This window comes from Rhineura floridana, chromosome 7 (assembly GCF_030035675.1).
Source record: "Rhineura floridana isolate rRhiFlo1 chromosome 7, rRhiFlo1.hap2, whole genome shotgun sequence".
Taxonomy (NCBI): domain Eukaryota; kingdom Metazoa; phylum Chordata; class Lepidosauria; order Squamata; family Rhineuridae; genus Rhineura; species Rhineura floridana.
The window spans coordinates 129,243,001-129,263,038 of record NC_084486.1 but is presented as its reverse complement, the minus strand read 5'-3'; the positions used below and the strand labels follow the sequence as shown (position 1 = coordinate 129,263,038).

General features: G+C 40.9%; 1 protein-coding gene across 1 annotated transcript in view; it reads left to right on the top strand.

The window, feature by feature from the left end:
- The window catches only part of SI (sucrase-isomaltase), a 169,651-nt gene that overhangs the window by 23,655 nt on the left and 125,958 nt on the right, over positions 1-20,038 (top strand). Inside the window, exons 7-13 of the mRNA XM_061637223.1 lie at positions 3,334-3,433; positions 5,637-5,749; positions 7,345-7,470; positions 12,236-12,367; positions 14,008-14,127; positions 17,038-17,151; positions 18,017-18,101. Of these exons, the coding sequence (XP_061493207.1) occupies positions 3,334-3,433; positions 5,637-5,749; positions 7,345-7,470; positions 12,236-12,367; positions 14,008-14,127; positions 17,038-17,151; positions 18,017-18,101 (790 nt within the window). The remainder of the gene's footprint in view (positions 1-3,333; positions 3,434-5,636; positions 5,750-7,344; positions 7,471-12,235; positions 12,368-14,007; positions 14,128-17,037; positions 17,152-18,016; positions 18,102-20,038) is intronic.

Here is a 20,038-nt window from a genome sequence, read left to right as displayed (position 1 = left end):
TGTTCTTGAAAAGCTGCACCCCCATGAAGTGTCCCACAACTATGTCAAGTCAGGGATCTCTATAAGGTGGCCACTTAAGCAATGCAATACATCTTACCATGATGGGGAACACTGTGACTAAGTCACCTGTGTGTCTGCTCAGTAACTGTTGATGAGCAACTTCAAGGTCCCTGCTCTACCTTCTTCTTTGGAGTAGACAGCCATCCAGATAGAGAACATCTTTCAATAGAGGACTGTCCTCTGACAGCTCTGCAAATAAATGAGTCTCCTCTGCCATGTAGGATATATGGACACCCTAGTGCTCCAAAATGAGGCAATAGTGTGTGACTGTGATGAGTGAGACCAGGAAGCATTGCACCAATTCTGATATGACTTTGTGACATTATCCTGTAGCCAAATCTGGTTGATGATGTGATGTTATCAGGAAGCCAATTTAGAATAATGGCAGAGCTACAATTGCCGCAGTGGTTTAAAAATCTTCCTAGTGAACTCTGGAAATTGTAGCTCTGTAAAGGGAATAGGAGTCTCCAAATTACAGTTCCCAGGATTCTTTGGGGGAAGCAATGACTGTTTAAAGTATTATGACACTGTTTTAAATGTATAGTGCAGATGAGGCCTGAATGATGCCAATAAATACGAGTTCCTTCTCATTATCACTCCTTCTAATAATGAACTCAGGTGCTGAATGCAGACAGGATTGTAACCAAAATATGGCCACTGAGAAACAAGAGGGAGGTTCAGAATGCTTCAGGCAACCCCAAGTTTTAAATAAATACAATAAATCTTTAAAAACAAGATCCAAGGGGACAGCTCCTCCCCCCCACCCGAGAAAAGCAACCAAGGACCAAGCATGCTCAATAACCATAGAATGTTGTATGTCAGTTTGGAGACAGAGAGACTGAAATGGCCTGCTTAGAGGAGGGCATGGCTGGCTGGCGGAAATGTTAATACATTTCAACATTCTGTTGCAGTGTCTCTTAGTACAGTGGCTTCTTAGGACACTGTCTTCTAATACTATTTACTTACTAAAAACCTTATTAGACTCTTTGGTAGTCTTTTAGGCTCTGTTCTGAATGTCACTTAATTTTGGACAGAGGAGGGAACACCATAACACTCTTTTAGTTGCCTGATCAGAATTAATGGTTAACAATGAATTGTAAATTAAGGTGTGTGCCCTCTGTATTACTTCCAACTACTGATGGAAGGCTATGGGTCACATACAATAGCCCCTCAGCAGTGGAGACTGGTGGCTTTGATGTCAGTGGGGCAGTGAATCTGCTTCGGGTTTTAGTTTGAACTTTCAAGGAGCTGCCCTTGGACCCTCCCTCTGCTAATGGAATTCTCTGCTCATGGAAAATTAGATGCCATGCAAATGGTAGCCTAGAATCCTTCTTTCTAGAATCTAATTAGCCACTGTGAGAACAGGATACTGGAATAGATAAGCCACTGGCCTGGTCCAGCAGGCTGTCCCCATGCTCTTATATTCTTATGTAGTATTCTGTGTGGAGGGATTTTTTTTTCCTACAGAGGAGTACTGAATCATGCAAACATTCACATACAGTCTGCAGTGGTACACAGCACAGATACAGGTTTTCCACTTCATCTGCTCTTCAGTGCAAATTAGGATAGAGTAAAGTCAGGGATGCTCAACAGAAGCTGCTGATTAAATGCAAAATTCTTTTCTTTTTTTTGCTTGTTGCTAGTGCTGAGCTGACCTTCTGTTTTCAAGCTTGGCTCTTTCTATTCTGTGGGGAGTGTTGATCATCATATCTCGTTGCAATATTGATGACTATTTTCCCTTTGAGCAACAGAAACATTTTTCTAAGGCATGCAACCACTTCCATAAACCAGAGTTGCAAACGAGCAGAGAAGGTCAAGGCAGCTGTCCCTCAGGCTCAGACTGTGAATATTTTTGACATGTTGATTATTTCAGTTGGTGATTTCCCCCCCCCCTTTCTGTGTGGTCTCCCATAAGATCCAGCACATCCTGCAAATATGATAAAAAAAACAACCTTTAGGTTTATTGTATCCAATACTGTTCTTCCATGTGCTGGTCTAGCAAAGTCTTCCATGAACAGAAGAGGTGGACAATTTTTGCTGCTTCTCCCTTCCCTCTGCAGTCCTGCACTCCCACAAAAATCTTCTGTGGATGGTTGGGGAAGATGACCATCTAGGACAGTATGGAAGATTGTGGAGGACAGGGGTTTCCAAACTGTAGTCCATGGGCCACTAGTGTCTGGGAGCTTCATTCAGGTGGTCAGTGGTGGGTCTGTAAAAAATACAACTCAAAATCACACAGCACCTAGCACAGCACATTACAGTTGCTACAATAGGCAGAAAAAGAATTATGTGGTTAACCAAGACCATCAGCACTTTTCAAGTGGTCCATGGGGAAAAATGTTTGGGAACCACTTGTGTATAAGAACGAGGAACATGCCAGTATTATCTCTTTCCCTCTTCAATTCATAAAACTTTTCACTTGGTCAAAGAGCCTTCTGTAAATGGAAGGACAGTGTTAGATACAAACCCAATGTTTTTCTGCATGTTGGGTGATTTCAAGATGGCGGGGCTCACAATAATAGTTTATCACAACCAGAGCTTGGAAAAGTTACTTTTTTGAACTACAACTCCCAACAGCCCCAGCCAGCATGGCCACTGGATTGGGCTGATGGAAGTTGTAGTTCAAAAAAGTAACTTTTCCAAGCTCTGACACAACCTGGAGTTGATTTCCCCACATCAGAAATGAGATGAGAATCAAAACTGAATATATAATTGACAGCTTTCTATTGACACCACTCTCATTCTTTTAATAGCTGGAAGTAAACTTTCCCCATCATTTTGGCTCCTTGACAGGAAAAAAAATATACCTTTGTCTATGTGCTCTTAACGGGCTGATCTTAAAGGAATAGGGACTTTGGAAAAAATAACCCTAATTGAATGGTATTTTAAGAGTCAACCAAACCATTGCCATCACTAGAGAAGAATTAAGTCACTTTGGTAAGATTGGGTTTGTTGAATTTCACTCATTTGACCCTCCTCTAAATTCAGGAACATCTGTGTCTAGTTGATTGCATGGTCCACCACTCAAATGGTAACCCTACAGCTAATCTCAGACACTTTCTGCTGGATTTCCAAGATACTGATATTCATCGGTATTAGGCATAGAAACCCTGCAAAAGAAATTTAGGATAATTTTGTTTTCAGTTTTATACTTTGATGGCTGGACAGATTTGTAAAGCATTTCAAATTGCATGTCCTGATAGGTTTTGAAGTCTCATGACATTCATATGAGCTCTTCACATTTTAAATCACTGTTCTTCCCCCCCCCTAAAGGATATGCACAACCTCTATGGTGCTCATCCTTTCTTCTTATGTTTGGAAGACAGCAGTGGACATTCCTTTGGTGTATTCTTTATGAACAGCAATGCCATGGGTAAGGATTGTGAATGTGATTATCATTATACTTCTGATCAGGTAGCTTTCTTATGGCCTTTTGCAAGCATTTATTTGTACAATAACCAGTTATACTGGGTGTTACTCAGTTGTTGTGGTGGGGGGAGTCACCTACCTTACACATTTGTTGTGTGGACATGTCATTCTAACTCAGCCTTGTATTTAAGTGTTAGCCTTGTAGTCATACGGTGTGTTCACTTGAACACACAAAGGCTCCAGATGTGGACATCCCTAATGTCCTCACACATATCACAGGTTCCTCAATTCCTCAACACCTTTAAGCATGTACAGGCATTCATCTCATCATGCAAAGGACAAAAGTGTGGACAGGGGATGGGGGTTACATGCAAGCCCTGCCCCCCAACAATTTTTTGTGCATGCACCCCTTTAGTTTTCCATGTTTCCCATGTTGCATGGAGAATGTCTGCAGGGGGCTTCTATTTGCATTTGGTTGAACTTGAGTAGAGCCCTCAGTGCAATCAGAGACCATAGTAGAGTGAGATTCCTGATCACACAGAGGATGCCTGAGCCTTCCTCTAGGGGTCGATGGTTTATATGCAGGTGAGTAGAAGAAATTCCATGCAGGTGAGTGAATGGACTGGTGGGGAGGAGGGATAGAGTGCTTTTTCACTTCTCTGCACCTAGCATAGAAACTAAGTGGGCTGCCATGGAAGGAAAGAGTCCTCCACACCCAGTGTAAGAAATCCAGCAGGTTGCTGCAGGACGAATGGAGCTTTCAAACCTTCCTCTGCCAGTCCCTGGCAGGCCAGTAACTTCTGTGGACTTATTTTAAAGACTGTTCTATATGTATCATTTTCTTGCTATTTCCCCACTAAAAGGTAAAGGTGTCCCCGCACTTATAGTGCGAGTCGTTTCTGACTCTTAGGTTGACGTCTTGCGATGTTTACTAGGCAGACTGTATATATGGGGTGGGATTGCCAGTTCCTTCCCCGGCCTTTCTTTATCCCCCAGCATATGCCAGGTACTCATTTTACTGACCACAGATGGATGGAAGGCTGAGTGGACCTCAATCCCTTTTACCAGAAATTGGACTTCCTCCTTTCGTTGGAATCGAACTCCAGCCGTGAGCAGAGCTTCGGCTGCGTTACCGCCGCTTACCACTCTGCGCCACGGAGGATCTTCCCTACTAGCTTGCAACAATGAGTGCTGTATGGAATGTGCTTGCATAAGATGCAAAAAGTACCTATTGTACAGTGATTGTAACAGCATTGCTGAGAAAGGGAGAAGGAAACAAGCCCTCTTTGTCATTTTGTAAGCTCACTTGTATGACTTCTGCTGCACTACTCAAGCATGCCAGCTGAACAATTTTTGGGGGGTTGGGGAAGGACTGTATGCATGCATGTGTGTGTAAGACCAGAAAAGCTAATGTATACAACAGTGATCCATCACCTTTTAGACCTTTACTGTTAAAGACTAGCTCATGTATCTAGATACTACCTTATAAATCAAAACATATTTCTGTTACGATCAATACAGCACCACACCATATAGTGAAAATGTAATATTTTCAAGGATTAGACTCATGAATCGCTTCCTTCCAATTGTGAACTCTAAATATAAGGATCTGCAGGGCATTACGCTCCTCATAGTGAAATGAATCCCATGCATGATATGTTTCCACAACAATCAGGAGATTGCTCACAGGAGTGTTATCATCAGGGCCGGCATCAGGCATGTCAGGGCCCTTAGGCACCAGCCTGCCCTGGGCCCCAGCACACACCTGCCCATCCCACCTAACTCTCCCTGAAGGGCCCCTCCTTAGGGTGCTATGCATGTGCATCCCTGCCATCAACAAAGATGGTGGCAGAGGCATCAGGTCCTTAGGGAAACCTCAGCCATCATCTTGGTTGATGGCAGACTTGTGCCTGCAGTGCTGGTGACCAGAATTTACTTCAAGAGGTAGGCAGAGCATGTTGCAGGCAGCTGTTGCGGGTCTGCACAGCAGTGGGGGGGGGTGCCACGGATCGCGGAAGGTACCGCTACCCACCCACCCTAAGGAGGGGCCCTTTAGGACCTGATGTAGTCGTCTTCTGGCGCCAGCCCTGGCTATCATCTACTCCTTCCCCCATTGTGAATTGATCCTGTCTGTTTATGGCAACAACAAAAAAGTTGTAGTGCTTAGCTGATATGCAAATCTAACTTTCAATATTTTTTCCTCACAGATTTTGCTCTTCAGCCTGCCCCAGCTGTTACATACAGAACAATTGGTGGAATTCTAGATTTCTATGTCTTCTTGGGAAATACACCAGAGCAAGTTGTCCAAGAATATCTCTTGGTATGTTTTTTAAAACAATATATATAGCTCTTGGCATCTTGTGGCTATAAGGAACTCCTAAGACCTTTAGCAAAGGTAAACTGCTAGTGAAAATTGCTTGTAGTAGCAATGTTGCTTTGAGTGTAGCAACATGTTAATCATTATTTTTATGCACATTCCCTTTCTTTTGGCCCTAACTGAACACTCCCATGTGCAATAAACACCTTTAATTCTTTCCTTGAAGACAAAAGGGAGCAATGAACCAAAGGCTCGAGGATGTAGTAAGTGATTTACATATTAACTTCTCCAATGCTCTTTGGAGTTTATACTACATTCCTTGTCTTCTCCTCTGATGTCTGCCTCAATTACTTTGTGACTTTAAATCTAATGTCTTTCTAGTTAGGCTGTAACCATAGCTCAAAGAAAGGCAGAATGCTCCTGGCTGACACAGATGTAGTCCCATCCCAACTCCAGATTTTTTTAAAGTGTATCTTCTTCAAGCAAGTTATCTTCTTTCCAAGTTAAGCCAAGCAATGTAGCTCACTTCCTATTTACATCATCACGTAAATATAATCTGGTACACTAGCTATGACCATATCAGGATAGCCTGGCCATTGTAATCTATTTATTGGTAATCTTGAGACAGGATTACTGCAATGCACTTTATGTGGGCTACTCCTGGGGCTGCTCTAGGGATGGGATCCATTGGCTGGTGCTGGTTTGAAATTATTCCATCAGTCTAACAGGCTGGCATCAATTCAAGTGCATTCTGTCACCACGAGCTGCTGCTTTTACCAATTCAGGTTTTTTTGCTCAGAAAAAATATTGATATTAATATCTATATTTGCAAAGGAAATATCGATATTTTGAATTAAATGATATCTCCTTTAAAAATATTGGTATTTTGAAGGAAATATTGACATTTCCTTCAAAAAATCTGCCTCTAAAATATCAATTATAAGAATAATTTATCAGTTCAAAATATCACTATTTCCTTCAAAATAACAATAGATTAAACTACAGTTTGTACCCACATCCAGTCCAAAACTACCACCAGACATGGTTCAGAACCTCCACAGCATCCCAAAGATTGAACAATAGAAATAAGCAATAGAGTAGGATGTCATCTCCATCTGGTGACACCCAAGATAAGGAAACCCTAGCTAATTAGATAGATAACTAAACAGTGAGAATGTGACTTATGCAAAGACCATCTAGTGATTCTGTGATGGATCCTGAGATTTGGATCTAGAATCCTCATCCAAACTCTTCTGCTTCAAGCAGTTAGGAACTGTAACCCTCTAGTGGCGTCTTCGTAGGTAAATTTTATCTGCCCCATAGTAAGCTTAGCACAGTCTGCTTCAAAAGTCTTGGGGTATTTTTAATGCTAGTTTTAATTACTAGGAATTATGTAAAATAGAAAGGAGATGTGAAGCACATACAATGATTAGATATAAGTATAATATGTAGGCAGATCTGTAGACTGCAGGCTATTTGGAATAGTCCCCAAGTGTGGATTGTTTTTTGCCCATCTTCCACTAAATCATTTTCTCACTCTAGACGTGCAGTGATGCCAAGGTTACTCTTTAGCTTCTTTTCATGTTTTACACCTGCAGCTGATAGGACTTCCATGGATGCCTTCCTACTGGAATCTTGGGTTCCAGATTTGTCGCTGGAATTATACAGACCTTAATGATCTGAAAGCCACAGTGGAAAGGAATCGGGCAGCTGGAATACCATATGTAAGGGGTTTGGTGGAGTGGGTATGGTTGATTGAATTAAGGTGGAAATAATTTCTTGGTTGGAGGGTGCTATAATGCATTATGGGTATGATTTGGTTGGAAAAAAAACAACACTTCTGAAATGTTCATGATGATATAAAAAATTGGTTGGAGTTTTGGGGGCAATTTACATGATGGTAAAATAGCCCCTGAACTCAAGTGGTGTTTTTTTGGGGGGGAGGGGTTGTGTGTGTAAGAATTGGAGAGAAGTTTGATTCAGTTCACAAGTGTATCACAATCACACTTTCCAGAACAATATGAGAACCGAAACACAGCCACCCTTTGAAATTCATCCTTATTTGAATTTTACAATGCAGTTTACCAACCAAGCAATGTTTACAAAAATGTATATATTAGCGAAAATGTGCACAAAATCAATATATTGATGAAAATAGCATACAAAAATGCATTACATTAGGATACATTGCTTGCAAAAATGTGTATATTAGTCAAAGCTGCATACAAAAAATGTATTTATTAGGAGAAATATGCATTAAAATGCTGAAGAATTTTCATGAGGATTAGTTTTAAATTGCAAATTGCTGCAGAAATGTGGTGAACCAAATTTAAGATTAAAAAATGAGAAACTGAGAGAATTGAAATTGACAGATCATTCTATCCCTGGGTCTGGGTGGGGAGTTAATCAGATATTGAGAATAGTTATGTGAAAAGAGAGGTCAGCACTGATTGGCAAGTTCAGTGGATGGTAGTCCTCTTTTGTCTGAGATCAAGGCCCCATTCACACATACCTCTAGTGGACTGGGAGAAGACCTGCTGTGGTCAGTTCCTATTTTGCTATGGCATGCATATGAATACCAGGCTGTGGCAATCCTTCTCACCTGATTATTATGGAAGAATGGACACTGATCAGGTGGGATCTACAAGATTTGCCCTCTGTTCAAATGCATGCCATCATTACATGTTTTTTTGGCTTAAGGAAGCAGCTACTATGCCACTAGCGGTATGTGTGAATTGAGTCAAATAAACATGTGAAATACTGACAGAGTTATTATACCTGATGGGTGACACTCATGGTGGCTGACAAATGGCTTGATAGCAACGGGATATGCTTGGACTAACCTGGAATTCGCTCTTACAGCAACCAGAGATCATTCACTTGATGGGGAGAGACCTTTAGTTGGAATTTCAACAGGACAATGTTGGATAATCTTTTTCAGCCTGAGGACAACAGTCCCCCATGGGCAACCTTTTTCTAGGTGCTGAATGTCATTATTGGGTGGAGACAAAAGCAGAGTGTGTGTGTAGTATAGACATCTCTGCCTTTTGCTTGACTGGAACATAGTCTACTACACGAAAGATAAGTCACATCCATTGCTGGGCTTTTGTGTAGTAGACTATGTTCCAGTCAAGTGAAAGGCAGAGATGTCTATACTACACACACAGACTAGGAATGGGATATTTTAGCTGGAGCCACTTCGAAAGCATTCCGTTGACCTAACAGGCAGTATCAATTTGAGTTCATTCTTTGTTTGCTAGAAAAAGCTTTCAGTATCCCACCCCCACCCCACCCTCTCCTTGACAAATAGGGTTGCCAGGCTCAGGGCCTGAGAATGATACAGAAGACCTCTTGGAGGCTGGGCCTGGCAACCTTGTGATTTTTCCCATTACAGTGTTGCAAGAAAACCTGCACTTGACTGAATTTTCTTTTCTCTCAAAGATACAGAATCATTCTCAGGCCCTGAGCTTGGCAACCCTATCTGACATAGTCCTGAGGACTGGATAGTGAGGTCTGGAGGGGTGCATTTGGCTTGCAGGCCAGAGGTTCACCACCTGTGCAATAGCTGAAGACTAGTCTCTTAGTTGGGCAACAAGGTTTTGATACATCTTCAATAAAGTTTTCTAAGTTGAGGAACCATAAAAGAATATAGAGATGGCAAAATCAAATATGTCATTTTAGAAAGAGTTGTCTCTACTGGGAGCTTTGTAGGAAGGATGTCTTCCCCGAAGGCTGAAGAACTAAAATGAGAACAGTGGCTAAATTTCCTCACACCTGTGAATATTTAGTTATTGCAAAGAACAGCTAACTTTGCCAACAAGTCCGTTTCATCAGAAATGTGAAAAGGTATTTTCTTGCTATGATTAAAGATTTTGGATTTGGGGGACAACCAATTTTCTATGTAATGTGATTTTTTTTTTTGGAGTATTGAAGTCCACTTTTGATCAATCCACTTTACTGTTTTATATATTAGGGAGGAAATTACATAAAATATAGCCACACAACAGGTTCCCATAGTAATGGAAGGTGAGGGGATGAATTATACAACCCACAGTAAATGGTTGTTATTCAGGCTTCACATGCATGAACAGCACAGTTGGAAAGCATTTGAGTTTCTGAATTTACTGCTGTATGCAGGGGATGAGGAGCTGTCTGAGTAAAATTATACACTAAATATGAACAAGCTACTTTATCAGAAAATGGTCTTAATACCTATGCATTCATGGTAGGATTGTCAGATCCAGACATTGGGGTATGATGCAGAAATAATGCTTCCAATTGTTTAAGCATGCTTAAAAATTGGGAGCAACCGATAGGCTAAGGTACGCCTTCTTTCCATCCTTTCTAGTGCAAATTCCCCTTCCTGTTCAGCATTTTTTTAAAAAAATGTTTTTAAAGTTGTTTTGTCTTAATGTATTTTAAGGTCTGTTTTTATAATGTTTTGATGTGTTTTTAGTGCTTTTGTTTGCCGCCCTGGGCTTCTGCTGGGAGAAAGGGTGGGGTATAAATCAAATAAATAAATAAAAATTAATCATAGTGGTGTGTTATGTCCCCGGTGGCATAAACCTTGGTTAACTCTAACCAGATTTAGCTTTTAACTAGAGTTTGAAACCAGGTTTAGCAATTAATTTTGTAAATCCTGATTGAAGATAACCATGCTTAATACCAGCGCTGATGAAAAATTACACCCGGGTTCTGTTTTCTAAATTCATTTCTATTCTGTCTTTCTTCAAGATGCTCAAGGCAACACACATGGTTATTTCCCATTTTATCTTCACAGCAACCCCATGAGACATTAGGCTAGGGAATAGCAATTGGCCCCAAGTCCCTCATTGGGCGTCGTGAAATTCTCCCTTCACCCTGCACAACTTTTAAAGATACAGAAAACGTCTTGGTTGCCAGGCCCAGCCTCCAAGAGGTCTTCTGTATCTTTAAAAGTTGTGCAGGAGAAAGGGAGAATTTCACCTTGTGGTTTTTCCCATTACAGTGTTGCAAGAAAACCTGCACTTGGCTGAATTTTCTCTTCTCTTAAAGATACAGAATCATTCTCAGGCCCTGAGCCTGGCAACCCTAGTTTGAACCCTGGTCTCCCCAGTTCTGATCCAGTATCCTAAACCATAAGCTAGCTACTACACTCTGATAAAGATGACACAAATAAAGTACAGAAATTTTATGGGGAAGATAAAGAAGGAGCTCACTTGTTAGGGATGGAATGATATGTCAATTTTGATTCACTCAGTTTATCATTTTTCCAGTCTCAAAATTAGTTCTTCACATTTCTGCACCAATATGCATTTTTTTAAAAAAAATCCCCATGAAAATTTCCCAGCATTTTAGTGAAAATTTCTTCTAATAAACACATATTTGTATATAGTTTTGACTATTGTACAAATTTTTGCAAGCAATTTCTCCTAATGTAATACATTTTTGTATGTTATTTTCACTCATTCATTTTTATGCACATTTCCCCCTAAAATGCACATTTTAAAACTTTTTTTGTTGGAGAACTGCACCTCAACAATGTGAGTTGCAAAAGGATGGTTGTGTTTCGGTTCTGCTATTGTTGGACTATGACCCGGGAGACCAGGGTTCGAATCCCCACATAACCATGAAGCTCACTGGGTGACCTTGGGCCAGTCGCTTCCTCTCAGCCTCATGAAAACCCTATTCATAGGGTCACCATAAGTCAGAATTGACTTGAAGGCAGTACATTTACATTTTTTTTTATTATTTTGGAAAGTGTGATTTTGGTTAATTTGGCTCTAAATGTGTACTGAATTAAACTTCTCTCCACCCCTACTTGAAGACTTTTTAAATCTCAGTCAGATTTTTAACTGAATTCTGAGTTTCCCCAGTATATCCATTTTGTTCACACTTTCCCCTAATATGTATTTTTTTAAAAAAACAAAAAATTGCTCGGTTAGAGAACTACTTCACAAAATTCAAATAAGTGCGAATTTCAAAGGATGGCTGTTTTGGTTCTCATATTGTTTCAGAGAATGTGAATTTGATAAATTCTGCTTTAAATGAAAACTGAATCAAATTTCTCCCCCAACCCTGCTTGTGATCTCTTTACCTCATGGAATGTTGTATCTAGAAACCGAGATGAATACAAACAATTGGTGTAGCAATCCAAAATTGGTGCTGGCTGTAGTTTTGCTTACCTCTGCTGGTTAAGCAGCCTTCTTCTGGCCACCACGCATCCCGGCCACTGAACAGGGCCAGTGGAAAGCCCTGAAATGGGGCTATAAATACTTGGTAAGTTTCTTGCTGGTTTTGTCCTGCTAAATGTCGAGGAACATTTTACTGCTACGTACTCAGATTTCTGACAAGGTATAGAAGTGTGATAGCATTATTGTCATCATTAGGCAGGACAAAAACCTTTCCAGTATAATACATTGCTTCCAATATAAATGAGAAATATGAGAGTAGAACCATTTAAAAGCTTCAAGATGTTTTATATTCACAATGATTTCAATTTTCTTGTAGGATGTTCAGTATACCGATATTGACTACATGGAAGACAAGAAAGACTTTACTTATGATACAATAAAGTTTGCAGGCCTCCCTGAGTTTATTCAAGACCTTCATGACCATGGACAGAAATATGTTATAATATTGGTAATTCCAGTGAATTTTACTGTTGCATAGATTTTCTGTAGGGTAAAATATTATTGAAGCTATTGATTGTATGTACCATCATCATTCCTTCTAACAGTGATTTTGTGCCTGTCAGCTTTGGAACAGTATCCTCCCTTTCCAGTTATTCTTATTAATTAAATTTTTATCCTGTCCCTCCTCCCAGAAGGAGCCCGGGGTGGCATTATATATGTTTCTTCTCTGACTGACCCAAAATTGGGGGCCCATTTTGTTTTGCACTGAGCTTTCCCCCAGGATTCATATGAGAACAATGGTGCCTGGTGATGTACATTATTCTCAAGGGAATTATGGGAAATAAAAGTGAACACCACCAGCTGGAAATAGCTCTGCTGCTGCCATCATCACCGCTACTGCCACTGCAAAACTTCAGCAGACAGGGGGAAAGTAAACCAGATGGCAGCTTCACCCCTTCATTCTTGCCATGTTCAGCTGAAAGTTCTCATTGGAGAACATTTGCCCAGACTTAGTTTCTGCAGCCTAGGTATGCATACAAATGCTTGTTTGTTAGACTCATCCCTAAACTGCCTGATGAGGACTGAGCAGGCTCATGCCCTGTAAGAGACATAGGGCTGCATTCAACCAGAGCTTGGAAAAGCTACTTTTTTGAACTACAACTCCCATCAGCCTCAGCCAGCATAGCCACTGGATTGGGCTGATGGGAGTTGTAGTTCAAAAAAGTAACTTTTCCAAGCTCTGCATTCAAAATACAGCTAAGTAAGTAGTTCTGCCAGCAGGGGTTCCTGTGTGTGCAATGGAACTTTTCCTCTTCTCCTTCCCTGCATGCCCCCTAAAACTGTTTTAATGGGTTTCTCCAACCCTATGGAGTAGATTTGAAAGTGTGGGGTGCACACAAGGTTGGAGAGGTGGAAGTCCCATCGCGTTAGTGGTAATCATTACACTGTCTGGACAGTTTAGCTGCATACCACCCATAGAGTCTTGAGGATGTCAGTTGCAGGGGACAAGAAAGGAAAACAGGATGAGAAGAAATTGGCTTCATAAATCCTCTTAACATATTAGGGGCATCACTATAAGCTTTTAAGGGCTCTAAACACTTTGAAAAACTAAAGGAATAACATGAGAGTGGAAGTTAATGAGGATAAAAAGAAAAGCACTTTCTGCATTCCTAATGAATTGCCTCTCCAAGAACCCTTTAAGGTGCAAATAGTGTAAAGCATGCTGGAAATGAGGAATGAAATTAACATTTTAGGAGGCATGCTGTAACACATTTCCTAACCCTAATATCCCAACTCTTAAGCAAGAGACATAATATGGGACTTAATGGGACCTCTACTGCTGAGCTCTGGGCTAGACAAGCAGCAACCTCCTCACCTAACTTTGAATCTCAGCAGTCCCTGTAATAGGGCAATTCTTCTATAGACCTAAACAGTTGAGGTTCATGGCTAGCTGAACAGGAAGCTACTCATCTTGTCCCAGAGCTCAGAAGCTCCTGCAATTTCTCACAGACCTTCCCCCCCCCAAAAAAAAACTCTCTTGGTTTTTATTTGCTTATCATTACTTATCTATGGATTAAGTTGATTCATGGTTGCATAATTTTGGAATTTTATTTTAAGGAATACAATTTTCTGTTCCTAATTTGTCAGGACCCTGCCATTTCTGTTGACAAGCTCCGCAATAATACTGATTATATGCCCTATATAAATGGTGAACAAATGAAAGTGTGGGTCAATGAATCAGATGGAAAAACTGCTCTTATTGGAGAGGTAAGCAGCTGTTTTTACAAACTTGTGGTTTAATCCCCTGGGGTCCTCTCTTGACTCTCTTGAAATGAATGGGAACTGTGAAAGAGCACTAATATGGGACTAGTTGCCAATTGGCTCCCTCCACTCCAACAGTAGAGAGTCCTTCAGCAGCTTAACCATACTGCAGCCAGCAGGAAGAGAAAGAGAAAGGCCTCAACCATGGGCCTCTGGGACAAACTGGGTCCCCTCCCTTCAAACACAGTAACTGTAGCCAACTACTCTGCCTAGCAAAGGAAAGAGGAAGTGAACATGGCCCTTCCACTGGTCAGCTGAAATCCATTGTATTTTATATACTTGTGTTAAATTCATTTGGGCTTTTGTTTTAGAAAGTAAAAGTTAGATGTAAATACTTGCAACATGAATTGTTCTGATGCAGAGATGGATTTTTAATGATGAGACATGGAGTTACTTTAATATGCTTTATTTATTTTATTTATGAATCACTTCCCTGGAGTTCAGTCCCCAGCATCTCCAAGTACAGTTGGGAAGTACTCTTGCCTGAATTCATAGAAATCTGCTTCCAGTCAGTCTAGGCAATACTGAGCTAGATGGGCCAGTGGTTTTTCAAAAAGGCAGCTTCTTAAGTTCCTATGAACATCCTAAAGCAATTAACAAGAAAAAGACCATGAAAACATTAATAAGAAAACATATATAAAAACAATTAGAAGTCCAATAAAGAGACAGACTATATAAAAGATCTATGTTTATTTACCTAGTTCTCAAAAATAAAAGTAGTACAATAAACAACACATTTGGTATAATGCAAATATTCTGAGGATCATTTGGAGGCCTGTGATCAAATAAATGTCTGAAATTTTAATATTCTTTCTTTGTAGACCTATGACTTTGCTTAAGCAAATAGTATCTACATTGGTTGTAGGCTTCCCATAGGCATGCAATTGGTCACTGTGAAAACAGGATGCTAGACTAGATTGGCGATCCAGCAGGGCTCTTCTTATGTTTTTAACATGTCATTACCCTGATTATTTTATTCTTAATACCTTTTCCCCAAAGGACTTATTTTTCATTTAGTCCCACCATGTACCTACGTACAAGTCTGATTCAGTCCATAATGTCCCTAACATTTCCTGTCTGCATTTTGTGTGGTTGTTTATTTTTCGGTTTCCTGGAGCATAATAACCTTTGCAGATTAAGGTCAGATACATATCTACTATTTATTTTGGGAAGTTGTTTGGGTGTTTTTGCTATTCATTTGGACATCTCTTAGGATATTGTATCCAAATTTTACATGATGGTTCCTGAGAACAAGGAGTAAGCTTTAATCTTCGTTTGGATACAGTTAGATGGCCTTTTGGATCAAGATGGCAAACCGAAGGAACCTTTCAAAATTGCACTGATTTTAGTTACTGATTTAACAACTGCACTGATTTTTTGGTTTCTTGGAATTCCTGAGGCTGCTAGTACCATTATAAGTACACAGATAATACTACTGTGATGTTATCTTGTAATGGAGCCTGGGAAGAAGGATGTTTATAGAACCATCCTCTAACAGTTTTCTCTCTCCATGTTGGATTTTTGCTTTACCAGAAATTTTTATCAGATTGGTAAAGATTAATACTGGAATCTGTTGTACTTCTGTAGTTGTCTTTTAGGAAATGGTGGAGAGAAAGGAATAAAAGTTGGTGAAATAACACAATCCCTTCCCCCATAATACACATGCATATACACACTATTGATTTTAGAGTCAATATTATTCTACACACCCCAATCTCTGAGTGGTGCAAGGCTTCCAGGAATTTCTGTGCTTACCCAGGGCTTGGTTTCCTTGGAATGAAGATCAACAGAAACTGTGGTGTCTAAGATATATGATGTATTTACATATAAGGGCTCAACAGTCCAACAGATCTTTGTTCCCTGTCAGGTTTCTAGAGGAGTCTCCCAAAGCCATAAGTTTGGGATTGAGCACAAACAGCAGGCCTCTCACTCTGTCTTTTCAGTTCCCTCTCTTCTGAAAATGTTCCTATGGTAACACATTACTCTCCTGGCCAAATCCTTATACATGTTAATGGGGGTCACTTGACAAACTTGGCTGGACCCATTAGCCTATGAAAGGAACTAGTTTGACTAGTAGAGTAGGCGTCTTTGCTACAACTCTACCTGTACACATTTCAAATCAGAGCACGGAAAAGGAAAACAAATACATCATCTGTCACAACTCCACAATCCTTTCTTTTCCCCCAGCAATTTCCCCCAGAGTCTATATTTTGATGATTTTTTTTAAGCAGAAGTAACTGGAACAAAACCCAGCAATTGCTAGAACAGGAAAATAAAAACTGAGCAGAGTTCAGGGGAATCTATTAATCCCTCTCTGAGATGAGTAATTAACTCATTCACTCATCCCACACTTTTCAATGTATTTTCTCATTACTTTCCAAACCACAGTTCTTTTTTAAAGTGACTTTGTTGTGCTAGGGTGACAGACTCCCCATCTGCACTATACACTAAAAGGAATATTATACCATTATACACAGTCATGGCTTTCGCCAAAGAATCCTGGGAACCGTAGTTTATTAAGGGTGCTGAGAATTGTTAGGAGACCCTTATTCCCATCACAGAGTGGTTTAATATTCAATCCCTCTTCCCAGACAACTCTGAGAAATGTAGGTCTATGAGTAGAATAAGGCATTCCTAACAACTCTCAACACCCTTAACAAACTACAGGTCACAGGATTCTTTGGGAAGAAGACATGACTGATAAATGGGATACTGCTTTAAATGTGTAGTATAGATGGAGCCAGAGCCCTTTAATCCACTTTAATTGTGTGAAGCTTGAGTTCTGGTATGTGACTGAATCCCTTTTGCAAAATCCTAACAGTATGGGGGCTGAATATTATTATTTCTTATCTGCAGGTGTGGCCAGGAACAACAGTTTTCCCTGATTATTCCAATCCTTCTGCTATTCAGTGGTGGGTTCAAGAGTGTGACGATTATCACAAAAAAGTCCCCTTTGATGGTCTGTGGGTTGTAAGTACTACATACTGTAATTCAGAAATGAACCTTTTAAGAAGGAAGCTCATCTATGGCAGAATAAAAATGGCCTCTCAAAATTCTCCCCCTATTCCCCTATAAAAAAAGGGGCACAGCTCAGTAGTAGAGAATAACCTTTGCCTGCAGAAGGTCCCAGGCTCAATCCCACACATCTCCACCTAGGGCTGGGAAAGAGTCCTGCCTCGAGATCTGCTGTCAGTCAGTGTAGACATTACTGAGCTATATTAGACCAATGGTCTGACTAGGTATAAGGCAGCTTCCTATGTTTATATTTGCAGCTGTGCAAGTTTGGGTGTGTGAGTGTGGAGAGGCAGATTTCACAGAATATTCTCTAGGGAGATTAAATTTGCCAGCAGTTTATTTGTGTGTGTGTGTAAGAGAGAGAGAGAGAGAGACAGACAGACAGACAGACAGTTGATGGTAATGGGAAGGCCGCTATTAGGAGCAGTCTCAGTGCAGCCTCTTCTCTCCTCCTCCTCGTTTTCCCAGTTTTTTTTCCGCAGCAGGGATCCTGTATTGGCAGAGCTACTGTCATTTTTGTATTCCCTATAATGCCCCAGTCATAGCTTTGTTCAAAGTCAAGGTAGGGGAAATGGCAGCAGTCACAAAAAAATGGCAGAGAATATTTAGTAAAATTTCCTCTGGTTTGTGGAGGGAGCCTGTAAAAGAAAATCCTGAAAAGTTTTCCCATCATCTCTGATGATTGGCCATGCTGTTTGGGGCTTTGGGATTTGGAGTCCAACCACAGTTGGACAGCCAGATGTTCCCAACCCCTGATTTACAAGACCAGATAAGTAAACATGCAGATTTAACAGACATTTCTACAAATCTTTTCTTCTAGGACATGAATGAAATATCCAATTTTGTTAAAGGATCGAAAACTGGCTGTGCAGCCAACAGCTTAAATTACCCTCCTTTTACTCCAAGTAAGTTCTTGCATAAAAATCCTAATGCAATTGCAGGTTGTCCCAGGATCAGTTGGCATTTTGTGTACTTGTGTGGCCAATGTTCCCAGGAACAAAGCAAACAAAGAGATGAAGGCTAAAGCCTTAAATATACTGCTAAAGATAAAGTTTGAGAACTTCTAATGTCAGACTTCTACGGTAAAACACCCAAAGCAGATGTTGCACTGCTTTAATTAAAGTCTATCATTTGTATTGATTTTCTTTAACCTTTAAATAGATTCTACTTGTAGGCACAACTAAACTGGAGTTCCAGCACTTGAGCAATAATTTACAGTATTGTATTAAAGTCTTTCCAAACCCACAATTTACTGAGTTCAATGTTCGAATCTAAAAATAGTAGCCTTCTCTGCCATGGATTAAAGCAGGGGTGAGTTTGCCCCATCCTCTTCGGGGAGACTGGAATGTTGGTGCAGCTTCAGTGAGCCAGCCAGCCAACCAACCAGCAAATAAACAATGAGGTTGTCTTAAAAGTCCTTCCCCACCTTCCCTCTTTGGGGAAGGGCCATAGCTCAGTGATAGAGCAGAAGGTCTTAACTTCAGTCCCTGGCATCTCTAGAAGGGGCTGATAAAGGCTCCTGTCTGAAACCCTTGAGAGCTGCTGCCAGTCAGTGTGCATAATACTGAGCTAGATGGATCCAATGTCTGACCTAGTATAAGGCAGCTTCCTTGTGTTCCTGTGCTTTGCATATTCCACATCCTGAGTGGGAGGGAAGAAGTACCACTCCCTTGTATTTCCTCATGCTCTAATTGTATAGAATATATGTAGTAATTTGGCTGATTAATGAGCAATGCTAATTTGACACAGGGTCAGTGCAGGCAGGGAGGGAGTTAAACAGAGGCTAATCCTGTGGGTTCTGAGGCATCTTTTTGGACATTATCCAGCTAACCTTTCACAGCCAACCAGTGAGAGGGGCTAGGAAAGGGGAGCTATTCTTAGGCGCCATCAACTTCATAGCATCTAAGGCTGTCCTCAGTAGTGACCTGGGTGGGGCTGTGTTGTTCTCCGGTCTTTCCAACACTGCACATCACCGCCAAGTACCAGGAGGGGGGAGGGAAGGTGTGAGGCAGCAGGAAGCCCAGTGCAGTGCAGGCACAGCCGTGGAGCTAATCCAATGCTCCCAACACTACACCCAGTGCCGGTGCCAGGCTATTTTGCACCCTAGGCAAGGCTAACTACTTGCGCCCCCCAAAAAATTGCTAAGTTCAATTTTCAAAAAACAGATGTCTTGTAGAAAAAGTGAAAAGCACAAAACTTGAAACTGCTAAATTTATTTCAGTTGCATTTTTTCCAAGGGTTTAAAAAACTAATCTGTATAAAACTGTGCCCCTCAAATATCAGTACTGCATCCCTCTGAGGTCTGCGCCCTAAGTGGCTAGTTGGCCTAATGATAGCACCGGCTCTGACTACACCGGCACTGTGCTGGGCTTCCTGCTGCCTTGCCCCTCTTCTTCTTCTCCCTCTCAGTAACCAGCAGTGATGCACAGCGTAGAGAAGCCAGCAGAGCAACGTAGCCTCACCATTGCATTCTTAAATAGTGATACCTGTATCTATCTAACAGGTGAGCTGTTTTAGGAATAACAAATATTAAGCAGAACTGGCAACAAAATGTTGTTGTGCGGAATGCTCCTGTTCAGGATGCCAGCCCATCCCTGTTCCAGGATATTCTGTGTCATCTTCCCCCTGCACATACACACCTGTTTCCTGACCCTCCCAATAGTCAGTGAGCATTCTGTGACCACTGAACATGCTCAGTTCTCATTGGGCTGTTTGGATGCCTTTTCCCCAAGGTGATATGGCACTGGCAGCTAATTCTATTGAAAAGTAACGGCTTGAAAGGAAACATAAGGCTTTCAGTTTTCTTGGATGGTTTATAATCTAATGCTCTTGCATGTGGAAC